The 23,750-nt window shown below is 42.2% G+C and overlaps 1 protein-coding gene across 2 annotated transcripts in view; it reads left to right on the forward strand.

Moving 5' to 3' along the window:
- The first annotated feature begins 2,132 nt into the window (after positions 1-2,132).
- Positions 2,133-23,750, forward strand: part of LOC136431602 (uncharacterized) — a 30,674-nt gene continuing 9,056 nt past the window's right edge. The window contains exons 1-3 of one of the 2 annotated variants that reach the window (XM_066422953.1): positions 2,133-2,327; positions 5,895-6,040; positions 23,473-23,723. In XM_066422953.1, the coding sequence (XP_066279050.1) occupies positions 5,995-6,040; positions 23,473-23,723 (297 nt within the window). In that variant the 5' untranslated portion in view covers positions 2,133-2,327; positions 5,895-5,994. Of the gene's footprint in view, positions 2,328-5,894; positions 6,041-16,387; positions 16,527-23,472; positions 23,724-23,750 lie in introns of those variants that run through there. The other variant, XM_066422944.1, reaches the window with a different exon arrangement.

Raw genomic sequence — 23,750 nt, forward strand, 5'->3', positions numbered from 1 at the left:
CTGATAACTAGCATAACAATCCAGCTCTTATATGTAATTGTTGTCTCGTTCATTTTTCTCGTTCTCGTCAAGTTCAATGTAGATTTTTAACTGTGTTATTCCGATAAAACTTTGAGCTACCCCCACCCCTCCAACACACACCCACACAGACCCAAATCTGGAACAGAAACGCAGTTGTTCCATGTCCTCCTCGCCCCTCTGTGGACTTGTTTTTAGCTTACTCGTGTAATTGAGTCATTTGAGTGCATTATAAAGTGCCCGTGCTGAGTCGAGGTGACACAACTAGTCCAACTTGCCCCGGAGCACAACAACACAGCAAGTCGCCCAGATGGCAAAGCTCGCTGCGCCTCAAGCGCTTTTGTGTCGGGCCCCCTCGCTAAAGAATACCCGCCCTTCACCGCGTTTGTACCCTATAATAACTTGCTTCCTTCCAACAACAAAAAAGTCTGAGAGCTTTCCTTTCTGCGAGAGTCTCTGCCCGCCGAGAGTTGAGAATTCCAAAGCGGACAGAGCCCGCCTAATGACCGAAGAGTCGCAGCCGTCCATAGGCTGTAGGCCTCGGAAGGAGAGTCTATATATATACCGAATATATACCGGGGTATCGGGTGATAGGCTGGGCGGATCCCGAACTTACCCGAAAGCCGACCTCGCCCGAAGTGCGCCCGAAGGGCGCTCGTAGGTGGGCGCCCGAAGGGCGCCCCATGGCGCCGCAGGCGCCAAGCGAATTCCTCGCTCCTCCGAGCGGCTGTCTCACATTGGACGACGGGGGGGGGGGCGTCGGGAGTATTTGCATAACTATGGGGTAGGATGTCTTACGCAACTGCTCAGCGGGGAAGACAAACTCGCTATTGTTTTGAGTCCGCGGAGCTGAGGCCTACTGCCCATGAGCCGTCACAGGTTCGGGTGAAACTTGGTCGCTACTAGATCGTATCTTTGCGGTTTGTTATTACAAAAACACCGGGCCATTTCAGAGTTATGTAGGGATGTGTTCGTTACTGGTACCACCATTAGGTCATTACCACAAATAACACAAGAACAACAGTTGTCAAAGGAAGAAAGGTAAACGCAAGCCATTTCTTGGACTAAAACACTAAACAGGAAAACACCTTAGTTTTATGGTTTGGTATTTACTCCTATTTTTTGTGACAGTTCATCGCTAAGGATATGGCTTTTGTACTGAGTTTATTCTAGAGGGAGTACAACCAATTAAGAAGGTATTACAGCTCAGATTTCTGAACCCAAAATCCGCTTACTTGCTGATAGTAAATAGTTCGAACGTGAGTTTCTCCAAAATTTTCGTCTGATGTAACATCTTTCCTGTAATTTGCGGTGTTCCGCAAGGCTATACTGACGTTTTTCCTGGTCAACACTGCGAAGAATGTCGTAATATCTAGTATTTCCTCTCCATGATGAACTACTAGTACAAATCGTAACAGGTGGTGTCCGTTTTAAAGTCCTTATTGAATCGTGTGATGTCATCGGATCAGAGGATGCCGTGTGGAAAAAATAGCACGGAATCGTCTTATATGTGGGTGTTTTGATATGAATAATTAAACGGTCTCGGCAAAGCGTGTTCAGGACAGTCTATGGTCCCCACCCATGTACAAGCGGAGGCGTATGGACAAAAGGATGAGTAACACGTGACGTGATATATAATAAGATATGAGGGTGTGTGTTGGGTATTCCATGAAACCTTTATTTTTCCTAGAACCACGTTTCGAAAGTTGTATCTGATTTTTTTAGTTTTCAGAAATTATCTGCGAAGTCATCTTAAGTCTTCGTTTAAACTTAGAAAAACGTCTAAACTCTAACAAGACATCGATATATTCTAAATTCTCTCAATGACGAAGAAATGCCTTTAGTTTTTTAAGTCTTACGAACTTCTTATGTTCTGTCTTACCACAGACAGTTCTCTAGACCTCTCTAGACCCATCCTCTCGATAAAGAATAAGTCTGGATTTCAAACGTCTTGACGAAATTGTATCACATAATATCCCCTTTTAAACCCTCGGGGGATGACTGTTGGACCAGCCTATTATCGATTGCCATAAATGGTCGTCAACGAAGTATGCAAATGAGGGCCGATTAGCCGACGTCACGGCACGAAAGCCGCTCCGACCCCGTCCGACCCTCGCCGAGTTGTCTGACGGGTTCTGGCTTCATTCACACGCCCCACTCTTCCCTACATTCCACGACGGTCGAACTGTCCGCTTCGGACGTTACCTTTAAACCACCAGCGCTTGGATTTTTCTTCATTTTCATACTTTGTGGAGGACAAGCTACATCTCCTGTCAGGAAAGGACGCGGAAAGACACTTTCTAAACCAGGTGGGTGACTGCAGCGCCGTAGCCGATGTACAGCTAGGTAACAATTACTTGGGAGTGTGTTTTTTTGAAAGCCCAAGTGGCTTTGTAACGTTTTACTGGTCACGGAGAATTACATTACCCGAACTGTCGGAAGCTGTCGGTTGTTGACGGGGCGATGCTCGGTTTAGTGCTGTGGGGCTGTTTATTTTGGAGCGGCTTTCGCCGAGATCCCTTTTCAAGAGAGCGTCGGTACACACGCTGCTTGGGACTGTTCGTCCATGCAGCCAATTTTGTCAACCGTCCCGGGAAGACACGACCGGGTCAGAGTGGTACAATAGGGGTCACCTTTACAGAGAGAAGCCACCTTTGTCATGAAAATTTGCGCCAACAACGAGAGCCCTGCACCCCTGAAGAGGGGCAAATTGAAAGAACTTCGAATGGCAGAGCGGGAGGGAGGCACTTTCCATATTCATTGAAGACAAACTAGGCGGCTTTTCTTTGCAAATTTCTTTGGAGCGACAACATAAGGACGACACTGCGTTACCTGTGTGGGACGCCATATTTTTCAGTTCGGGTATGCCCTAGGGGCACGTGTAACAGAAGGCACGGTTATTTTTTTTCTACACGGCCTAACACGAAGACCGTGAACCATGTAAACTTCCGATTGTTGCAAGGCAGAAGTGACCAATTACTGTATATTATGGCAGCCTGTCGGGGGGTTGGCGAGGCTAGACTTATTGCAAATACACAAAAGCGGTAATTTCTGCTGCGAGTCGTGTCCAATATTCAGTCTGCTCACCTGCTGGGAGTCTCGAGTTTTTTCAAGGCTGCGTGTTTTTCAAACATACGAGTATACGATGAGCCCAAAATCATAGAATTGTACTAAATCTCGACCGTATTGTTTTATTGTGTGTCTGTGAGTTGTTCAGCGCAAACTAATAATCCTAAATCCGAAGTAATTACAATTTACATTTCTTGAATTGGAAAAGATCTCACAGCAGGAGAGTTTACCTAGTTGGCATATGCCACATTTCTTTCCCTCGTTTGCATTCCTCGAGAAAAAAGCAGAATCACATGTGGCCATAAAGACAATGACCCATACTGTTCACTCCGCTTCAAAATATACACAAACCTGTTTGCCTGTTGGTTGAGGTGGACCCGTTTTTCCACTAACCGTTTGCTACAAATATTTCCTCCGCGAAAACACAAACCAATCGCAGGAATGCTCAGTCACATGAGAAGGAAACCAAACGCCTTCTGTTTCCCGGCGCTAATTTGCAAAGTGGGGGAGAGGAGGTCTTTACAAACACTCCATGCCCTTACACAGGGATAAATTTATTGGCGTTGTTTGAATTTTGTGTGTGAGCGGGACATTTTGAGGATAAACGCAAAGTCGACCCGTCTGCCCCCCTCCCCGCACACAAACCGGGTCCCTTTTCCTTCCAGCCTAGGTCCATTATCTCTGACACTGGATGGCATTTCTAAATCTCTCTTCCATTTGGAGCGCTCACCCTTGCCCCTTGTAGTCCTGTGTGTAGAGCACCGCCGGTAAGTAACGTACGCCCCTACCTTACCCACTACCATTGAACCCGGATGATGTTTCCTCACGATGACAGGTATACCGCAGGTTTAAATCCGAAGCCTTGGCTCCGAGCAGTCCCGACAGAGCCCTACGCCGCGTGGTTTTACGCGAGCGAGCATTTGAAGTAGTGTGGCGTAACGTAAGGGGATACTACTACTCGGGGAACGGCAAGTCTTCTTGAGTATCGCTCGGTTTTTCATGTTCTCCTCTTGCCACCTGGGCCCAAACCTGAGGTTTTAGCGTCGCTTCCTTTAACAGTTTTTGCTTGACAGGTAGGTCAGCTTTCTGCTGTAGTGAACGTAACGCTAATTTGTAACATACATGTCGAGTACAAGCAGGGGTCGGCAGCGCTAGTACTACTAGTAGTAGTCTTTATGGACCCCAGGTGTTCCACTTAGCCACTTTATCATCGTTTATACCATTTCTTCTTTACGTTTCATATCAACTATTCAACTATACAGGTAAAACGTTTATCTCTAAACTAGAATCGTAAAACCTTACGCCCCCCCCCCCCCCCATGGGTACCCTCCCTCAGTACCCCTTCCCTTCCGAAGCCCCAATATATTTTTCATCCCAGTCATCTGGGTTTTGTCTTGCCGCCTGCCAGTGACATTTATAGGCTATGGATCGTCAGCTAGCGAGAGATAAGGATTTAGGGAGACGCCATAGAGCGAAAACAGAGCAGGATGCGTAGTGATACGGCTTAGTATAACCTACAATATCCCGTGGTATGTTACTGTTACGGTCGTCGAGAGAGACAACCAAATTATTCGTAGTCTCTGTGACTGTCTCTATCATATTTTGGGAAGTACCCTATATAACCTGTTATGTATTCATCTACTATAAATCATATGCAATTCCCATCCCAGTACCCGTGACATTTTCCTTTTTATCCGTCCTGGGAACTTAATAAACTAAATTGAAATTAATGGAAACGACAAGGGTAGGCTTGGGTAGCAAAGAGGACCGTTTTATGTGCTATATTGTGATAAATGAAAAAAATTTCCTGTAAATTTATTAGCCCAGCGCCGACAGTAGTAACAACAAAATTAGGCGTATTTCTTTACAAAATGTTAACGTATGCATAGATGCAGGTACATTGTACATAGTACACTATACGAGGAATACTGTACTAGTAGTACTCTGTGACTGTTGCGTTCCTCGCTAAGTACTGAAGGCCTCTGAGAGAAAAATGACGATGACAGGTAAGGAAACACCTGTGATATTTCACTTCAAGTTTTCCGCCAGACCCCAAATCTTGGTGTTCAATTCGAGATTTTTAGGTCATGATTTTCACCAGACTTCGGTATTTCCAACACACACACTGTACATATATGGTCACGTCAGTCAAATTCTCCTCTGCTGGAATCAACGGTCTATTTAGCTGCATACTTCGAACCGATTCTCTTTCCTAGCTCTTAGCTTATGAAGTAGAGAGGATTTGTTATGCCCCCCTCCCTCATTTTCCGTCTGACCTATATCAGCGATATTGTTTATACATCCTCCATGTGACATAAACAATCAACAACATTTTAAATGTTCTTGGCCCTATAATTACTTGAGCATTTCCTGGTGGAATCTCACCCACGCTACTTCACAGCCTAGCATCTAGTCTAAAACCTTTTCAGCTAGGAACGATACGGTTAAATCGTTTTCCAACAGTCAGGAAACATCTGTAGAACGATTCACTTGTAAGCAGTGACCGTGAACTTCACAGCGTGACGCTTTGTTCAGGTTTTCAGTTTCACATAGCAAATGAACAGGTAACGACATTTCAGACGCAATCTCTGAAAATGTTCCTCATTTTCATAAACCTAAAAGTGTAGTAGTGTGGAACTACTACCCACACGCGATTTCAGCAGAAGGCAGCGCTACCACTCTCGCACGCGTAGATGTAGGTGTAGAAACAAGACTACATGGTTTATAAACAACCCGGGGTTCAATTATTCCACGGGTGAGTTTGTCTGTAGTACGATCGCTAAGTGTTCTTCCAAATTTCGTTCCAGGTCGTCCCCTAGTTGACCCAGAACAAGCGTGAAATTCCCAAGACGTCGCATCGGAGCTCGGGTTTCGTCGGACGACAGGCGATTACGGGTGACAGCAGCGATGAGGCACAGAAGAAAGGACGGCGGCTCACCTTTCCTGCTACCAGGTGAGTCCATTGAGCGCCAAGAGCCCGTGACTGTGTGCCACAACCCGGGCGTTGTTTCTAACCGGTGGCAGAGTCAACAGCGGCTTTGTGTTCTGTTGTTTTAAAGAGACAGGCCTCAAGTACTCAGCTGCCCGGCTGTAGTGTTATTTTTTTCGGTGTAGGAGGAGATGTAGGTTATAACAACAGTACAGCACGGTGAAGCATAGTTTATACGCACCGCATATGTTTCTAAATGGACCAAGAGCTTGAAGCATTGTCCTATGTGCACGCAAATTTCAACTGTTCTGTAACATGCTCATGCGGAATGTCATAGCCGATGGACTTGTATGTAGGGTCTGTTATACTCGTCATGGAGTTCTAAAGCGTCTTTGCAGTCCGCAACGACGGTTTTAGCTGTTTGTACAAGGTCGAGTTGCCTCGTACTATAGATGATAGGGTAAACAATTCGTGTTCGTTATCGTACCGTGTGGCCTCGCCCACCGCTTCGCACTCCCAGCAAACGTCAAAGTCCTGTCAACTTGTCAAGTCAATGTTGTTGTAAGAACGTCGGGTCCGTCCTGCTAGTCTCTAGGAAATTACTGTATAGTCTGGACGCTTCAGTAAGTGTTTGAGGCGCCCCATATGTTGGGTGGTTCGAATCTTTCTACGGACAGTGTCAAACGACGTTTTTGTTCGAAACCTGAGTCCCGTTTTCCTGTGCTCGGTTTCTGATTTTGCCTCCTTCAGGGAAGGCAGTGTTTGTTGTTGCTTGTTTACTGTCTCCTGCTAATATAGACTCCATCTGTGGTAGCCTCGACCCCAGTACACTTGGTTGGACTCACTGTTTGACAAGGCGAGGAGACTCACTAACCATCTGTTTTGATATCGTGGCCCGGGTGCCAGTCTTGTTCAGCTTACGTTAGGCACCATAGGTAACCATGAATAGCCTCAAAACCAAGACTTCTGGAAGAGTTTCGTGGGTCATTTTCTAGCGTACATGCCATACTCCTATTTACGAGCGTGGGATTTGAGGCTAAGGTCGCAGACTATTTAAGATCGGAATTTTACAAAAAGAAGCCACACACACAGAAAAGGCCCTCCGGCATTCAAACCATCGTATCGCCTTCGCTTTAAATCCACCCGTTTTTATCTGAGAATTCGCCGGTCTATGTTGAGACCGTCTTGTCTTGAGTGATGTCCTTCATTTATATCCTAATCCAGGATTTACTGCATTAAACTTGAACCTTATATGTAATCTTGTCTGTCGTTGTCGCCTTTCTGGTCATTACACTGAGATGCAACCGTTGACAGACGGAACACACATGCCCTACTTTCCAGAGTTTCCACTAGATTCTCATGTAGCTTTGACCTTGGTGGATTAGGTAGGGATTTTAGGGGAGACAGGACGAGAAAATATATCCAAATTTTGAACTTGAACTGCCCTGGGCACTGTTTACTGAGATTTAGTCGTATATGTGTGGTATCTACTAATGATCATCTTGAAAAACTCAAGATCCGACTGTCAAGGAGTTTGGGAAAAATGATTTTGTTTCTATGTAGTGGTATTTTCTTTTCGTGGGTTCCCACTTTCGTTTATCGTACAATTTGTTGCCCTCTAATTTCTGTCTACGTTAGCCATGGTCAGTGGGCTTCAAAGGGTCATTTTTCTGTCTGGAAAACCCTGAAAGAAAACAAGTGACCACAATCTTCTTCTCAGTTGGTAAAATTTCGGTAATTGGGCGTCTGAGTCGCCATTTTTTTGAGGTGGAGAAAACACGTCGCACAAACAAAGCGGCGAGACGAATAAATCCCCCCGCGGTAATACCCACCTGACAAATTGGATAATGCGCACCTCACCGAACATCGCCATGGAAACCAGACTTATTTCAATATCTTTCGCTAAATTAGTCTATAGTTTGGCGGGAAACCTTATTTGATTGGTCTCCCAGTTTTTCATGTGAGATTTGAGAGTGTACAACGCGGATATGCTTGCCACAAATTCCGTGCAAACGGACTGAAACAAAATTGTATACATCACAAGAATTAGGCTGAAATTTCAGCCAATCTTTCTCACAAAAGAGTTACGACTATTACATGGATAGCATACATTACAAAGAAATGGTTCTCTGTCTAGTATCTGTAGTCTACTTTATATATCATATGACAATAGTTGAACGTTTACACGGTCGCATTACTGAGGTAGCTGTATTTAGTAAACGAACATTGAAGTACTTAAGTAAACATTACTATCAATAGTGTTTAAAAGAAACTACGAAAATTGTGTGCTAGTACTCCAGATCTTCCCTTAGAGTTGTATACACAAAGATTGACCGAACAGTTAAGTAAACAGCCCTAAGAGGTATGTGTGTCATCTATACACACAGCCACACCGGTAGTCATCATCACAACACCGGCAGTGATTTCTTAGAAGAGCTCTTCATTTCTGTTTATCTATTGCTAAGAACACAAGTGTACCTCAAAATCAAACAAGGGTCGTGAATAATTGATCTAAGACGTGAAGTCATACTGAATGGGAGTGAAACTGGCAAAAGGCGTGCCATTTCTGTACCGCCCGTGCCAGTTAGCGCGTCTGACAGTTGTTTATATAGGGGAGCTCTGTGCTGTTTGTCTTTCGGACGATCGTCCGTCAACTAGGCGAGAAGTACCGATAAGGTGAAGTAAGGGAGGGGTAGTCAGTGACTCTGTGCCCCTGGGCATGTCGTAATTAGCATATCTTCTTAACTATGTTTGTAAGATCTTAGCTTGGCCATTTCTATACATATAAACATACATGCGTATTGGAGATTTTATGTTTGTTCGAAGGCACTTCACAAAAGATGACTGAAAAACTGACTCATGTTATAGATTAATGCACTGTTGTAGATTCAAAAACGTGACTCTTACGGCAAACACACAAAGTTGAAAAAAAGAGGTATTCTTGTTTTACAAAAGAAGACAGACAACAGACATCCCATGCGACGGGAGTTAGACAAACAAATTGTTCAAGTGCGTCTCTCGTCACCAAGATCACTAGAATCAAGGACATTGCTAGAATCAACAACGTTTGTTCAGCGAGACACACAAAACGATAACGTCAACAAATCGTGTGCACTGTTCTGGAACTGATACCCTTTCTTTTGCCTCCTATTTATTTTTCTTGCGATGTTAAAGAGATCTTTTCTTAGAAATGACCCTCAATATTCATGTAACACCATGAATTTGTCTCGTAGACTTTTCACACCCTTCAGACAGAGTTTCACACGTCCTTTCTTATGAAAATTAGTCTTGTAAGGGTTTCTTATTCATTCCCCTTGTTGGGTATTTGTGTAGTAAGAAATCGATAGTGTTATGGTAAGACCCTAACGAACATGAGTACGAAAAAAAGAGAAAGAAGAACAAGACCATTAGAACCTTTTGAAACGAGGCTATTGAGTCCAAAGGAATTGATTTTCCTTTGTAAATGAGGTACGTCCTCTATTCAGTTTCGACCTAACCTTGTCTACATACCATACATATGGATAATACCATCAGATAATGTAATTATAAGAGAGACCTCCACGAAGTGTCTATACAGCTTCCTATCCTTACACGTAAGAACGAAGGGTTAGACACTACACTTTGCAGATAATCTCTCAACTTTCCTGTCATGTGATTTGGAACAAAAGAACTCATACCTTTAGAACAAAGGGGTAAAACTGAATTATGAAAGAATGTCATGCTTTTCGACAAGCTTCCTATCCCTACACATTAAATGGAATTTCGAAAGACTTTTTTGTGAATAACTTATTTCCTTAAAATATGAGAATCTTCTTATTACATATCCCAAACAAAGGTACAACATAACGTGAGAAAACGAAAGAGTATAACAAAAGAAAAAGTTCAAAAAAATATACCATGGACAGAAACATAATACGAATGGAAAAGAATTAAAATACAGGTTAATTACAATTACATGAACACAATCTAAGGACGCGCTTTTCAGATTGTTTCAAATGTTATTTGGATTATCAAAGAAGAACATATTTTCAACTTTGTCGTGGCATCATCTCTATCTATCGCAGCAGCCGACAACAAGTGTCTACTGAACTTCCCAAGTACCTGACAAAATTAGATTCTCGACACGATTCACTCTACCTGAACCCCTTGAGTTACCTGGCAGTTGACACATAGAACAATAGAACGGTGACAGTGGCATTCCCCATACGTTAGTGTGTCACCTGTGTGGTCCATTATTTATGTGACATATGCAGACACATCTATGTACCGTTAGATCATTCAGAGATAACATTTCCTGAATGTAGAGGAAATGACTTTAATACAAAGTTCAGGTAAAAGGTACATCATAGCATTGCACTCAAGAATCTACTTGTCTCAACCAATGACCTGTACACTACACTTTCTGAAACATCTGGTTTTCATGCGCGCTCACAACGCTATTCACAATTTGCATAGAGTTAACAAATTAACCTTTCAAAAATATATCTTTACACGGTGCCAGACAAAAACAAAAATATAATATTCCCTCTAGACTTTAACAAAATGTGCCCATTGTTTGGGTGCAAAACAGCTGCTGTTACAAGTGTCCAGCTGTCTTTCTTCATGTGTGCCCCAACTATGACAACAGGTTTCTTTCAATAAAAATTCAGTAGGAAAAGTCGAACAACTAACTTATAAGTTACAAGACTTATAACTTAAAACTTATAAGATGTTCCTTCGACCAAGCCTTGAAACTTACTCTACATTCATCATATTCCATGAATATCAGATGATCAACGTATGACTCTTTTATAGTTGACTTATCATATCTATATTAAGAATCATACTTATGACTTGTGTCATGGTGGCGGGGTTGAGTATGAATCACACAAAGCACACAAGCAACTGGTGGTAGATTTTACGGCGAAGGTTGTATGAGTCAGATGTTTCTACGCAAATCGATTAATGATTTCGATGAGTCATTTCATATGAGTCCTTGATCTTACCGATGTATCAATGTTCGCTATTGTTCGTGGAATACCGATTCTCCACATTGCCTCTCGATAAACCGCTTGATAGCAAAATAGATCCATGATAGCTTGCATGAGACTATTTCATCTTAAGTTGCTAGCTTTCATGATCTCCAACGATTTGCGTTGGCATGGTGGCCTGGCTTAAACATACGCCACGTTCCTTGCCTTTTCTATCAGTTCGGACAAGATAACAGCAGTTGCTACGTCAATGTTACATTTTTGTCAGCTTTGATGTGTAATTGCAGGCTTTGTCGTTGCCCTCCCTTCCCGATGCCAATTAATTTTTACGGAACTGGCCCATGGTATTATAAACCAAGAATCATCAAAACTCCTCCAATTTTGGTAGCATTGCCACCTGTACTTTATAGAGAGTGTGCCGAAATCGTCGTATTTTAGTCTGATTCATAGCATTTCACACATTCCAAATCAGTTCCTTCTTGTCTGGTTGATCCTGCTTTCTTTTGTTCGTTTAAACCCAGTTTCCATCGGATCAACCTCCGATCGGATGAGCGACGTTTCAGGAACTTCTTACTTTCCACCTGTCCGTTAGATTCTTTTCACTTCCGTTTGAAACTCATGTACTATTTCCTTCTATCTTAAGAATAGTTGTATCATGACTGATAAAAGATAGTCTCTCTAGATTGCTTCGTCATGTTTATAGCGTGGAAGCAACATTGGAATCTATATAGTATATTAGACATGATGTGTCAGTCGTCCTATTGACCTGTCAATCAAATGAAGCGTACCCATGGCGGCAAAATAAACTTCATTACAACATTGATGAGATATTGTGTCTCTAACCCCACCTATGCTACTGTTCCAGACAACCCACCTATCTATTCAAGTCTTCTATCATGTCCTTTGACGCGAGCGCCTAAACCCATTGGATTACCTGTCACGAAAAGGGTCAACATTTCCAAATAAGGAGATGGGCTGTACAGATGACGTATCTTCTTTAATTGTATAAACTACACGCCCACATTCCTTATATGGTGTGTAACCTGTCGCACAAGACTAACCGTCACATAGCTCTCGGGTTCTAACTGACAATTGAATTACGGTCGGTCCTCTTCACTGCATTGTATTGGTCCAATCATCACTTGTGATGGTGCTATTTATAGATAATCCATGGAACTACAGACCTATCCTTTTGTGGTATGGTGTTATCTGAAACAATCGTTAAATTGGGGTAATTCGTTTCACCACAGACACGTTGAAATGAATTACATCACTCGTGAAAGCGCTGTGGACACTTCATTTCTTTGATGGGTCTTCATTAAATTCACATTATCGTGACTTCTAATGATCATTATGTCTATAAAGTCGGCCACCCAATAACCATTCCCTCTATTTCATCAACTCCAAATGTTAATGAAGGTCTTTAATTGGATCTGTTATAGATTTGTCCACGTTCTTTGGCAGAAATGTTTCCCTTGTTACTTCGTTGTAAATTGAATTTGAATTATATGACCTCACTGGAGAGTTATGTTATTAACTGTGGCCAAAACATAAATGTATCAAAATTTCTCTGATTTCTACAAATACTTTTTACTTATAGTGAAAGAAATTATGGTTACAAACCGGCTTTTTGTGTTGTCATGCTTAGTCTTGTTGCTGCTATTGATCGAAAATCATTGAATAATTCCCAAGGCAATCCAAAATGTAATTACTAGTACTTCGCTATGTCGCAATTTCGGCATCATTGGTTTTTGCTTAATCATTTCCAGCTACGCAACATGATTAGCTGTTTTCTTAATCCACATTCTTTCTACCATAAAATGTACTTTTTTTAAGCGAGCTTAATTCTGACCACTCAAAGATTTTTTTTCATATTCAAATGTTAGTAAGGTGATGACAGGTTCCAAACACCTGTTATCACAGGAAAATGAGTTTTCGAGAATTTCCTTTAAATTCCAGCCTAACTACTAAGACGTCCCTCCCGTCTAGCTTCCTTCCGAACAGGTATTTCCTTGGAAATCTAGATCTTCCTTGCGGAGCATTTCCTGTGTCGGGAAATTTATCAAGATTTATACACTATTATAGCTAACAGAGCTGAGATGATTGTATTTCCTGTGTCGTTTCGTCATCGGGAACGTTTATTGACAGTAAACATTTTCATTGCAGGACAAATTTGTCAAATAAAAGAGAACAACCCTAAAGATTGATTTCGACCCCAGATAACCAGTTAACCCAAATGCGTGTTTGTCATATTTTAAAGTGTAAAACAAGTATTTAAGAAAAGAAGTTGAAAACAATATTTCAAAGTCCCAAAATCAACGTTTCGGACGATTTTGGGAAAAAGAGTTTGAAAGAAACTACGGATATCAAAGCATATATATGTACGAAAGAATCAACTGCAATTGCCCACTTTCTTTTCTCTATCTATCCACTCTTTCCTGTGTCTTTCTCCTTAACCCAGTTGACATGACACCTACGTACGTGTAACCTTGCGCACACAATGTCTTGTTGACCTTGCCCCAATGTTGAACCGAACTGTCTGGCTTCTCTCTCAGATAAACTCAACGACAAGACGACAATTCATCACTAAATCTTACGCCCCGACCTTTGATGCTTTATCGGTAAAAACGTTGCGCATAATCTGCAACAGGAGAAGGAATGAACCCAGTGCAATCTGGTGTCAACTGTGTGATAGCAAAGCAAAAATAATCTACACTTTCTCTACATCTTATTAGTTCTTATGACACATTTTGCCGTTTATATAGTCCCTAGAAAGTTTCTGGACACGATAGCGATGTCTGTCTTCACAAAAAGACGTGTTTTCCTTGGCGCAACCAACATATGCAAGAGAGCAACCGCGTTATATCTCCCAGAAAAGGACGCGACCTTCTTTCTTATCTTTCCTAGAGCTACAAAGTTCTCTCTCCAGATTTAGAATACCTCTCCAACGCGACATCGCTGAAAGGATCAGCGATAAGAATTGCAGACAACACTTGGTTCTTGTTACAACGCCGGGTTTGAATTTAGGTAGATTTTGTCCACAAGAAACGTAGACGACAAGGGCCTAAATTGGAACTGGAATATATACAACTTTTACGTCATAGTGTCAGGAACAAAACAAGATATTGATTGTGAGATTAGCGTAAAAGAGTATCAACTTATAATTTCATGGACTATGACTGGAATTTTGTATTAATCAAATCCAACACAAGGGGTTTTGATTAATCTCTGTGTTGAAAGATCTCGGAGGAATGTCTGCGACCAACAGACGCTGTACGAACATTGAACTACATAAAGCACCACATATTTCTCATTTTCTACTGCCATTCATCACACTAATCATATACCGTTCTTAACATTCTTTATTTTCCATTCACCGATGTTTGGCTCCCATGTAATTTGATTCATTAACGTCATCGCACGTGTGTTATTGCATTAGCCGCAATTATTACTTGATACGTTGTTTATTCGTAGATGTCACTAAAGCATTTGACGTTGACGTGTTGCAAAACGAATTCCCATTGCCGTCTAGCAGGTGTTGTGTCAGTTATTATGATAGAAGATCCAATGATGCAACACAGATAATAATGGCGCTCATGCCCTTCAAATGCGTGATAATGAAAATCCCCTCCGCTCATTACAGGACTAGCAGAAGGACTCTACCTTCTAAACAACAATTAGGTACGCATAAACGACATTCCTAACGCCTTACTCCATGTCTAAATGGGAACCTAAAGTAAATTAGCGGACGTATTTCCAAGGACGGTGTTTGAAACAGCTTCTCTAATCAATTCGTTCAATCTTTTAACAAACTCCAAGAGTTCTTCGCGGGACGCCATGTTTGTTTAGATTACCCGTCGACCCCTGCGCATTGTTTGCCCGCCGCGGTCGTGAACTTCGGCGGTAAAGGAGGGAGACTCGGAGTCAGGAAATGTCACCGAAACACTCTGTAAATGGAGGAAACACTCGTCGTAATTCCATCAAATTGTGTTTTGGGTACATGTCAGGACTTCTAAGATCCCCCAAGAGGTGTTTACAGTGGAAGTGTATTAGATCAGGCAGGCGGTGGGTGTTGTTGTACTAAACATCCCGTCGACTAGCTACATTTCAGCCAGTAGACGCCGTTTGATGCATAAATCATGACATGGAAGAAAAGCAACCCCTAGAGGAAGTCTTACTCCACTCACAGGTCCACTAACATCTTGTCGTAATGTACAATCAGTCAAGACAACTCTTTTATGAACTGTCCGAATTTGTGAAATTATTTTAGTACATGTGTATAACGTTATACTCTACGTATTTGCCCAACAACAGTATGAGTCAAAATGTGGTTCTACCACGCTGTGTGCGACGGAATACTTTGACTTTTTGATTTTCTTTTTTTCCTTTTTGATTTAGCACGTATTCACGGTGTTCAGGGCGACTCCAATACAGTGTCGTTAAGTACGTTGTACAGTATCATTATAAACTACTTAAGGTACCAAGGTTGTTTTCAATGCCGTTTTTTGTCATGGTGACTATGCATTAATATTTAGCTGCCAGTTCACCAAGTATACACTTTTGTATAATCATTTTGCTATTAAAAGGTCTGGCAGAGGTTTCATGATCTCAAAGTCACGAAATCGGAAAATGAGTGATATCGCCGCTAGGGTCATGCCAGTTGGGTCAGCGCCAAGAGTTTGCGGTCTCCACCATGAATGCAACCATAACTTCGTAAGATTCAATTTGAAGTCTTCTAATTTGCCATGTGGATCCAACCGAAGAAGAAGTTCTGTTGATCCCTGTCTTATCTGCTATGCTCTCCACGGGGAAGGAAAAACAGACGATTTCACTGGAGCCACGGGCGTGAGAATGTTGACGGAGTTGTGCTTATCCTACCAAAGAACCCCCGTATAATGTATTGTCCAGACAAACCCGTGATAAAGATAACCACGGCTCCGTCCACAGTAAATACAGTAGCAGATGATGCGGCTTAAAACGCCGAGGGTATATCTATACAACAAGAATTGTGCACGTTTATATTTCGACTGTACGGCTTGTGTATGTATGCGTGTGTGTGTGACATGGCCCATTTAGAATTGCTCACATGGATTCTTTGAGCGTTCGCCGCGCTCGCTACGCAACCACTGGCTCAGGGGGCATTCCTCGACAACACAAAGCAGAAAAGTATCAAACTGTATGCTTTCCATAATTGCGTTAGTTCTAGCCGTCGGATGTGAAGTAAGGCGAGAAAAGCTTCCTGTCGGGACGCATTCAGAGGGGACTCACTTACCAAATCTGGCCAATTCCATCAGAATAATGAAATTTTCACCGTGAGTCAGTGAGTCAGTCCGCGCTGCTCGGTTGAGGGGGTGTGCATGACAATAGCGGCGAGGCCACAGGCCGGTTACCTCACAAGTTCCGTCCGCACTCGTCGCTTCCGGTCAGACTTAGGACCATGAAATTCGTCCTACCCTTCTGTCAGTACGCTCTAACGCATCCGTGGAGTAAAGGTTCATCTCTGAACGCTGTGCTACACAACAGAATGGAGCGGACGATAGGTACGTTGCGTTTAATGCTGTTCTGACATCTTGACTTGTGGAGTCAATGTGCGTATGTAACGCTTCTGTCATCAATACTCTTATCTATTCTCCTAGTATTTACTCAGCGTAGCTGAAGGCATGCGCATCTTTAAGGACAACAGTGCTCCTTAAGATTAGTGTGAGGATCTTCTTAAGATATCAGGATAGTATCCTTTGAGGTATGGTGTCTGTCCGGAATGTGAATTAGTGGTGTGTGATTGAAGAACGGGTTGTCGTCGACAAGCTGCCTTATTCAGTCCTATTGTCGTCTTCAATATGGATAAGCTCCCCATACCGGACCAGTTGTTGAGGCCTCAATCTTTTTTTTCAAATCTATCAGGGAATTTTTTGTTTCATTTGAAATATTTGCTTGTTTTTCGTGCGAATTGGCCCTTGTATATTTTGTTCGTAGCGGGTTCCCTGCCTGGCGGTTGTTGAGAACATTTCTAACATGTTTTATATCGCATGAATGAATCCACACCACACTACTAGCCACTGTGACACACGCGACTTTATGCAAAAATATGGGTCAATCGCCTGTGTCGGTCCCTTGGTCATAATCAGTATGACTGATGCGCTGCACGATGAGATGACTTGTCGTTATTAGGTCGGGGTTACGCTCTGTGATTCTGTGTCCTCATCTGCGACCAAATAAAGGAGAACGTGACAGAAAAGGTTGCGAGATCCCACGGGACTGGTATATATATCACCGTCAGGTGGTGCGTTCTTGTTAGCGTTCGATAAGCAGAAGTCACGGGTTCGACCCCCAATCTATTCAGCCATCCTATGGCCCCTGTTAGTCATACTTTCGTCGTGACAAGAAATAGAATACATTTCAATTTAGCGTTACAACATTCAAGACACAATACAAAATTCGAATCATTTGCAATTACCTTTCTATAAAAATTTCATCCCAAAAAAACTTTCGAATCATCTAGAAAAATTCCTCCAGATTATTTCATTAACATGGTACTCTATAGATTAGCCTGGGTACCATGCTGGTTATGTTTACGGTCACTCCAACAGTCTCTACCGGGCGGATGCGAGCCTAACTAGGCTGGCATCCAGGCTAACTCTACGGTTATAGCTGAAGAGCATCGTGCGTATTCTGATCATAACTTGGTATTCTAACCGTTTGTAAAGCACTCATACTATGGCGGTGCTGTGCTGTGATGATGGCTTTAAAGCGTTATTACATTCTCCGGGGAGAATTCTGATCATAGTTCCTAATGACGGGCTGTGTCCATAGTTTGTAATTGCGTTATTAGAATCTGAAAGCGCTGTTAAAAATTCATATTTATTGATAGAGGTTAGGATTGTCTGTCAAGAAGCGATTAGTCTGCTACAAACACCGCGGTTGCGATTCAAAACATCGTAAAAGATTTCATAACAGTACATCAATATTGATCGTAGTGAAACTTTCTTACTGCCCCTGTCCATACTACTAATAGATTCTGTGGGTGGGGAGGGGGGCATGTAGTTTATTGTCACTTCGTGTTTTGTAGTGTCAACTCGTCTCAGCACCTGCTGCCCAGGCCAATAATCGTGTAGTTGCGAAGTGTGATAATAGACTGCCCCTACTTTATCTACCCCGGTGGATCAGGACGATGCTAAAACTCGATATTACCCAAGAGAGACGCCCCTCGTTTCCTTGTGTACACAGAGATGGTGATACAGATGGAGATAGTAGGGCAGTTGTCGGGTCTGGTTAGAGAGATGGGCGACGTGAGAGGTTTTAGAGTCTGTCCTGATGGCGATCGGTTCGGACGAAATGGTCAACTATCCCCCTACTCCAAATGCATGATATGCCAAGTGCCTGCATTAATAGAGATCATCTTACCCACAAAGTGCTCTTAAAAAATGTGAGGTTTTTATGTCAGCATCCTCAATATGGTGTTAAAAGCCTGCTCAGTGTGGTGTTATGAAAGGAGGGAGGGCGGGAAGAATATGGCGTATTTTGATCCGCGCTTACCACGGTCGCCTTGATACGATCTCCTGAAAAAAAAACACGAACGACATCTTGGGACAGATCTAATTTTTTCTGTATCATCTTCGTCCTCGACTGTCAGACACTTCTAGGGTGGCCAATTTAAGTAAAAGCAAGGACCTCCTTGGTAAAAGGAACAAAATTAAGTTCCCTTCCACCGGTACGTTGGTCAACACACTCGTAATAATGAATGACAGCTTGGTTTCAGTGTTTATTTTATGCCAACAGACTTTTTCAAATATGGGATTTTAAATCAACGCTTGTCAGACATTTGATATACTGGCCAGACCCCGGGGAGCTCTAAGCTTTTAATCTGGGAGAAAATCAAATCATGGTCAGTTATATACAAGAGATTACATCGCTGCATTTCCTAGGGTGAGAGAAAAAATCTAGTGTTTGACCTCATTTAAAGTCTTATCACATGAAAAATGGCGTAAAAACATGTGCAACATTTTCGTGGGAATATATTTGCGAGGACCAACGGGGAGTGAATGGTATCAAAATATACCCATAGTCTTACATGGAACTATCCTACCTGCCAAGGATATACCTGTAACTAAAATAAGTTTCCTTTCATGTGTTTGAAATGTACCAAAAGTTTGAGAAAGAAACACTGAAAACAGAGGACGGTATCTTTTTAAAAGAACTTCACTGGCGCTGCTTGATTCCATTGTTTTAGCAATACCCCTGTTTTTATGTTCACAAATGAGAAGTGTGTACTTTTGAACAGACTAAGAAAAACTCGAGCGTCGAAGCCTTGTTTACCCGTGGTTCCATACCGATGTGTTCCAGTTATGACGCTAATGCATTCCGAGGGAAGGAATACTTAACCCACCGATTCAAAACCCTGACAGATGTCAAATTAGCCAGTGGAAAGAATGCTTTTAGCGTGGATGTTGCGTCACACATGTGGACGTTAGCTATGCGCCGTCCGTCCGTTAGGTTGAATTTTAGGTTAGGGTACAATCGTTCCTCGACAAACGCACGGCTTTTAGCTCAAACATCTGTTGTGACGCTAGGATATTTTTCTCTCTTGATGATTGTAGCCCAGGGAACAATAGAGGGGTCAGGGGACGCCATCTTGTATAGGTGGTTGAACCGTCGGTCGCCCCAGGCGACAACAGTCGAGAGATCTCTTTTGTGATTGTGCGGTCCGTGTGCAACATTTGAAGTATGAAAAGGTGATAAACAAAGTAGGCGATCCCAATCTATTTTGTAGTCCTTCATTGACCAATTTTTTACTTCAACGAATAGGAGGGGTTCAAATCTCGTCTTAGATATTATGACGAAGCTTCTTTGTGTGCTTGAGTTATCCTTTCTTGTCTTTTCAGCAGTTGCTTTTAGAAAATGTTTGTCCTGAAATTATGGCCGCCATGTCAGTCCTACACAGAACAGGTCACATCAGACGACAGTTATTATTGCAGGTGTTACCACAGAAATGACGTCATCCTGTCATGCTTTGCGGTGGGAAGAAGACTATGGGATTTTGCCTGGGGTGCACAAAGTGGTCGAACTAGTCTTTGACAATGCAAGACAGTTTTTCAATGCCTTTCTTTGTGTTGATTTACAATGGTCGTCTCGACGTCTGGTCCAGAAAACAAGGGGCGGTTATGTTTAAATTCCAGACTAGACTGGAAATGATTCCTTTATAATGTCTGGAAATACCTACATTGCAATCACAGCCAATGTCATGGTGACGAAAATTTTACACACTTTACTGAAGTTGAATGGAAAAAAAGATTACTAGTACAAAATTTCTTATATTGTTTTTACTAGTATCTAATTATGATCTGCTTCTCAGTCTGTTAGACATATCTAGATATATCAACAGACTAACAGAAAAATACCACTGTTTTAGGACAACAGAAAAAGTCTATATGGAAAGGTAGAGACTGCGATGTAGAAAAATCGGCGATTCTTCAGGCAAAGAATACAATATGCTGTTTGAGACTCCAATCGCAATCTTAACTACCGATTCTGCCAGACCTTTTGATATCCTCGTACTCGATTGGGGAGGGTTTGAATACAGCTAAATGAAGTAAGAATATCACGTTGTAGACGGCATGGCTGTACAGCTGAATCATCATGACAGACTCCTGACAATACACCAGTGCTACACGCATACGGCTTCAATCAGAAACACTTCAAACTCTCACAATAACGAAGCGGCTTCAATGTGAACACAAATGGTTTCTCTGGTGCTTCGGTGTCATTGTATACAACATAACCTGGAAGCCAGGCTGTTGTCAGGGCCTAAAAACTAACAAAGGCCAACTCCTAAGCGCAAGGTCCAACACAACCCCAAAGAAATTTTGCCTCAGTCCCCCTGAAAAGCCCTCTAGTCTAGCAACAGCAAAATCACCGAGGCGGGCTTGGTTGACCAGGCGGGGATAGAAGCTTACAGTGTCGAGGAATCCCGGCCTGAAGTTCTGGGGAGACTGGAGACCGAGGTTATACCACAGTCACCCTGGGAACTCTCTCGACATGAAGCCCCTCGGTAATTGTTGGGGGTTGGGAATGTTGGGGCCGTTTCACGGTCATTTGAGCGCTGCTCGGAGTCATTTGGGTTGTAATTAGGGCGTGTTTTAAACCTGCAGCAGGCGATCGAGGGTTGACCCACGCCAGGAATGCCGCGTCATTTTCTGCCCGTCTTTAGTCGGGCAGATGTTTATCTCCGTGTGGCAAATGTTTTGGAGAATCAATTTCCTGAAATGGCCTGTAGCATGCATTCCTACGATTTGGGTCTCTTCAGACTGATAGAAAAAGGTACACATCGTGATTGAATCGCAATCCAAGGCCAATAATTACTTAACTTGACGATGTAAGTTTTGTACGATGTAAAAAGGACCCTCTGATGATTCGAATTGAACTCTGCTATATAATAAGGCCATAAATAGAGTCTAGATAACTATACGAACTCTGTAAATAACCCTGTTATCTTTGAGGAAAAACGACAATAACACACAAAGAAAATACACCAGGTGACACTGTGATAGCAGTAACTTGGGGAGATATAGAGTATACATCATTTGGACCTTGGTAAGATACAGGACAACAGATGTTAGGGTACAACAGGCTTTTTACGCTTCAGTTTGGTATTATTAAGATACGTTTTAGAAATGTAACGTTTTTTACTGAATGGCCAGAAATAAATCCATCAACAGAACGGCTGTTTTAAAAGATTCAGCAAAGGTTTTAAACCACATGCTGTCAACTGAATGTTCTGAAAAGTCGCCATTAAAAGTGCGGGGCTTACAGAGAGTAATGGTTTCACCAGAAATTAAATTCCTGGCGGCTCCAGCAAGGACGGTGGCCTCTGAACTCCATAATCCAATCACCCACGAGCGGCTCAACTGTAAAAACGGACAAAACTACCGTGAAATTGCATAATGCGGCTATTTTTTTCGACAAGAGTGGAGGATTTAGCTTAAAAGGCGCGCTAGAAAAGGTAAACGCATTCATGTGTATGGCCGCGAGTGTACGGCTAGACTTTGAGGTCGAATGTTAGGTTAAGAAGACAAGAAATGTCAGCAAAAGTTCACATGGTACGACTGATACAAGATAACTGCTGTGTTTATAGATAAAACCTTGGGTATTTTAGACCTACCACTCCACACGAAGTTGTGTTTACTTTCTGTGTCATATTCAACTACCCATCGTTGACCGCAAACGAAAGCTATCTATGGACTCTCTGTCATCTTATCACAACTTATAATCTTACACAATGGGACACTTTCCTTTTTAATTACTGGTCTTTCAATTCAACTGACGCGAACAAAATACCATCTTCCGACTTGTTTGAAAAAAATGGCGGGTACTTCCTGTATGACTAGGCTTTAATTTTCTACTTCGTCACTTTAATACGTCATAGAGGAAGCAATAGAATGGCAGTTGTAAAATAAGCAACTTCCGTGCAAAAGTTAGACTCATTAGAAAAATAGATGACTATTTGCTGCAAGTTATCTCCATGAATCATCAGTTTGATTAATTTGACTACCAGGGATCAATTAATCATTAAGAAATGTTTTTGAAAAAGAAGATGCAACACATCTCAAACTTTGTTAGTTATGGTAGAAGATTCGATGAAGGGGTACACATTTTCCCTCATGCAAGGACCCATAGCACCCAAAAATTAGTTTTATTTGATAGCCATTCATGCATTCATTTAATAATTCAATCAATCAAAAATGAAGTAAAATACACTACTAGGATACTATTAATATCAAACTGTATTAGTTATAGAAAAGAATCGATGAACGAGTAACGTACACATTTTCCCCTCATGCAAGGCCCCATAGCTACAAGCGAACAGCTGGGTTATGTCTCGTGAGGGTGTTGGCAGTCTGGTTTACAAATCCTGAGTCTCCCCCGCGCCGGTACATTCCCCGCCTGCATTACTCCTGATTCTTACGATAATAACTTGTTAACAGGGCAGGTCGTAAGGGTCATGGCTAAGCTGAGAGGACTACGTTTGTGTTATGCCTTGTTCTAGTCCTTTTGAACATTCACTCATTGGTCCATTCAGGAGAATGCTTCCAGATCCTGGTATATCCTTTTTCTATTGCTTCAACGCAGAATTAAACTGATCTCGATTTTACTAAATTAGTAAATGCTTAGCTGACGTAAAATCTGAACTTACTGAGGAAGATAAGAGTTTCCATGGCAGCTTAGTGCCTGTCAGTGATGTAGCTCAAGCGACATCTTGCGGTTGTGTGAAGAATTGCACAAACCATGATCTTTGCGTTATAGAGTTACATGTATATACAGACGAGTATTTCATAATTGCTTCCGCAAAAGTTTGCTTCATTTTCAGTTCTCTGGTTTATGTTGCTATCCCGTTTTAGGTTGTCGCCTCACAAGAAAAATCTTTTGCATTGAAATGTTTCTGCTACTATTCTTCAACTAGTATATCTAAAGACATTGTTGTTGTTTTTCCAGTTTTACTACTGGTGATAGCAAACTTGGCGAGTTCGGAAATCTTCGTGGACAAGGGCGGTTTCATGAAATGGGAGCTGTCTGCAAACCCAGTCCTAGCGGGCGCAGAGGACAAGTTGGAGATGAAATTCAAAGCGTGCAACCAGAGAGGACTGCTCATCTACCAGGCCGGACAAAACCAGGATTTCTTCGCGATGGGTGTTTTCAACGGCCGGATATACATAGAGGCTTCTCTCAGTGGGCAACTTCTTGAGGTATGTTAAAGTTTCTAAGACACAGAA

The sequence above is a fragment of the Branchiostoma lanceolatum genome, chromosome 1, assembly GCF_035083965.1.
Source record: "Branchiostoma lanceolatum isolate klBraLanc5 chromosome 1, klBraLanc5.hap2, whole genome shotgun sequence".
NCBI lineage: Eukaryota > Metazoa > Chordata > Leptocardii > Amphioxiformes > Branchiostomatidae > Branchiostoma > Branchiostoma lanceolatum.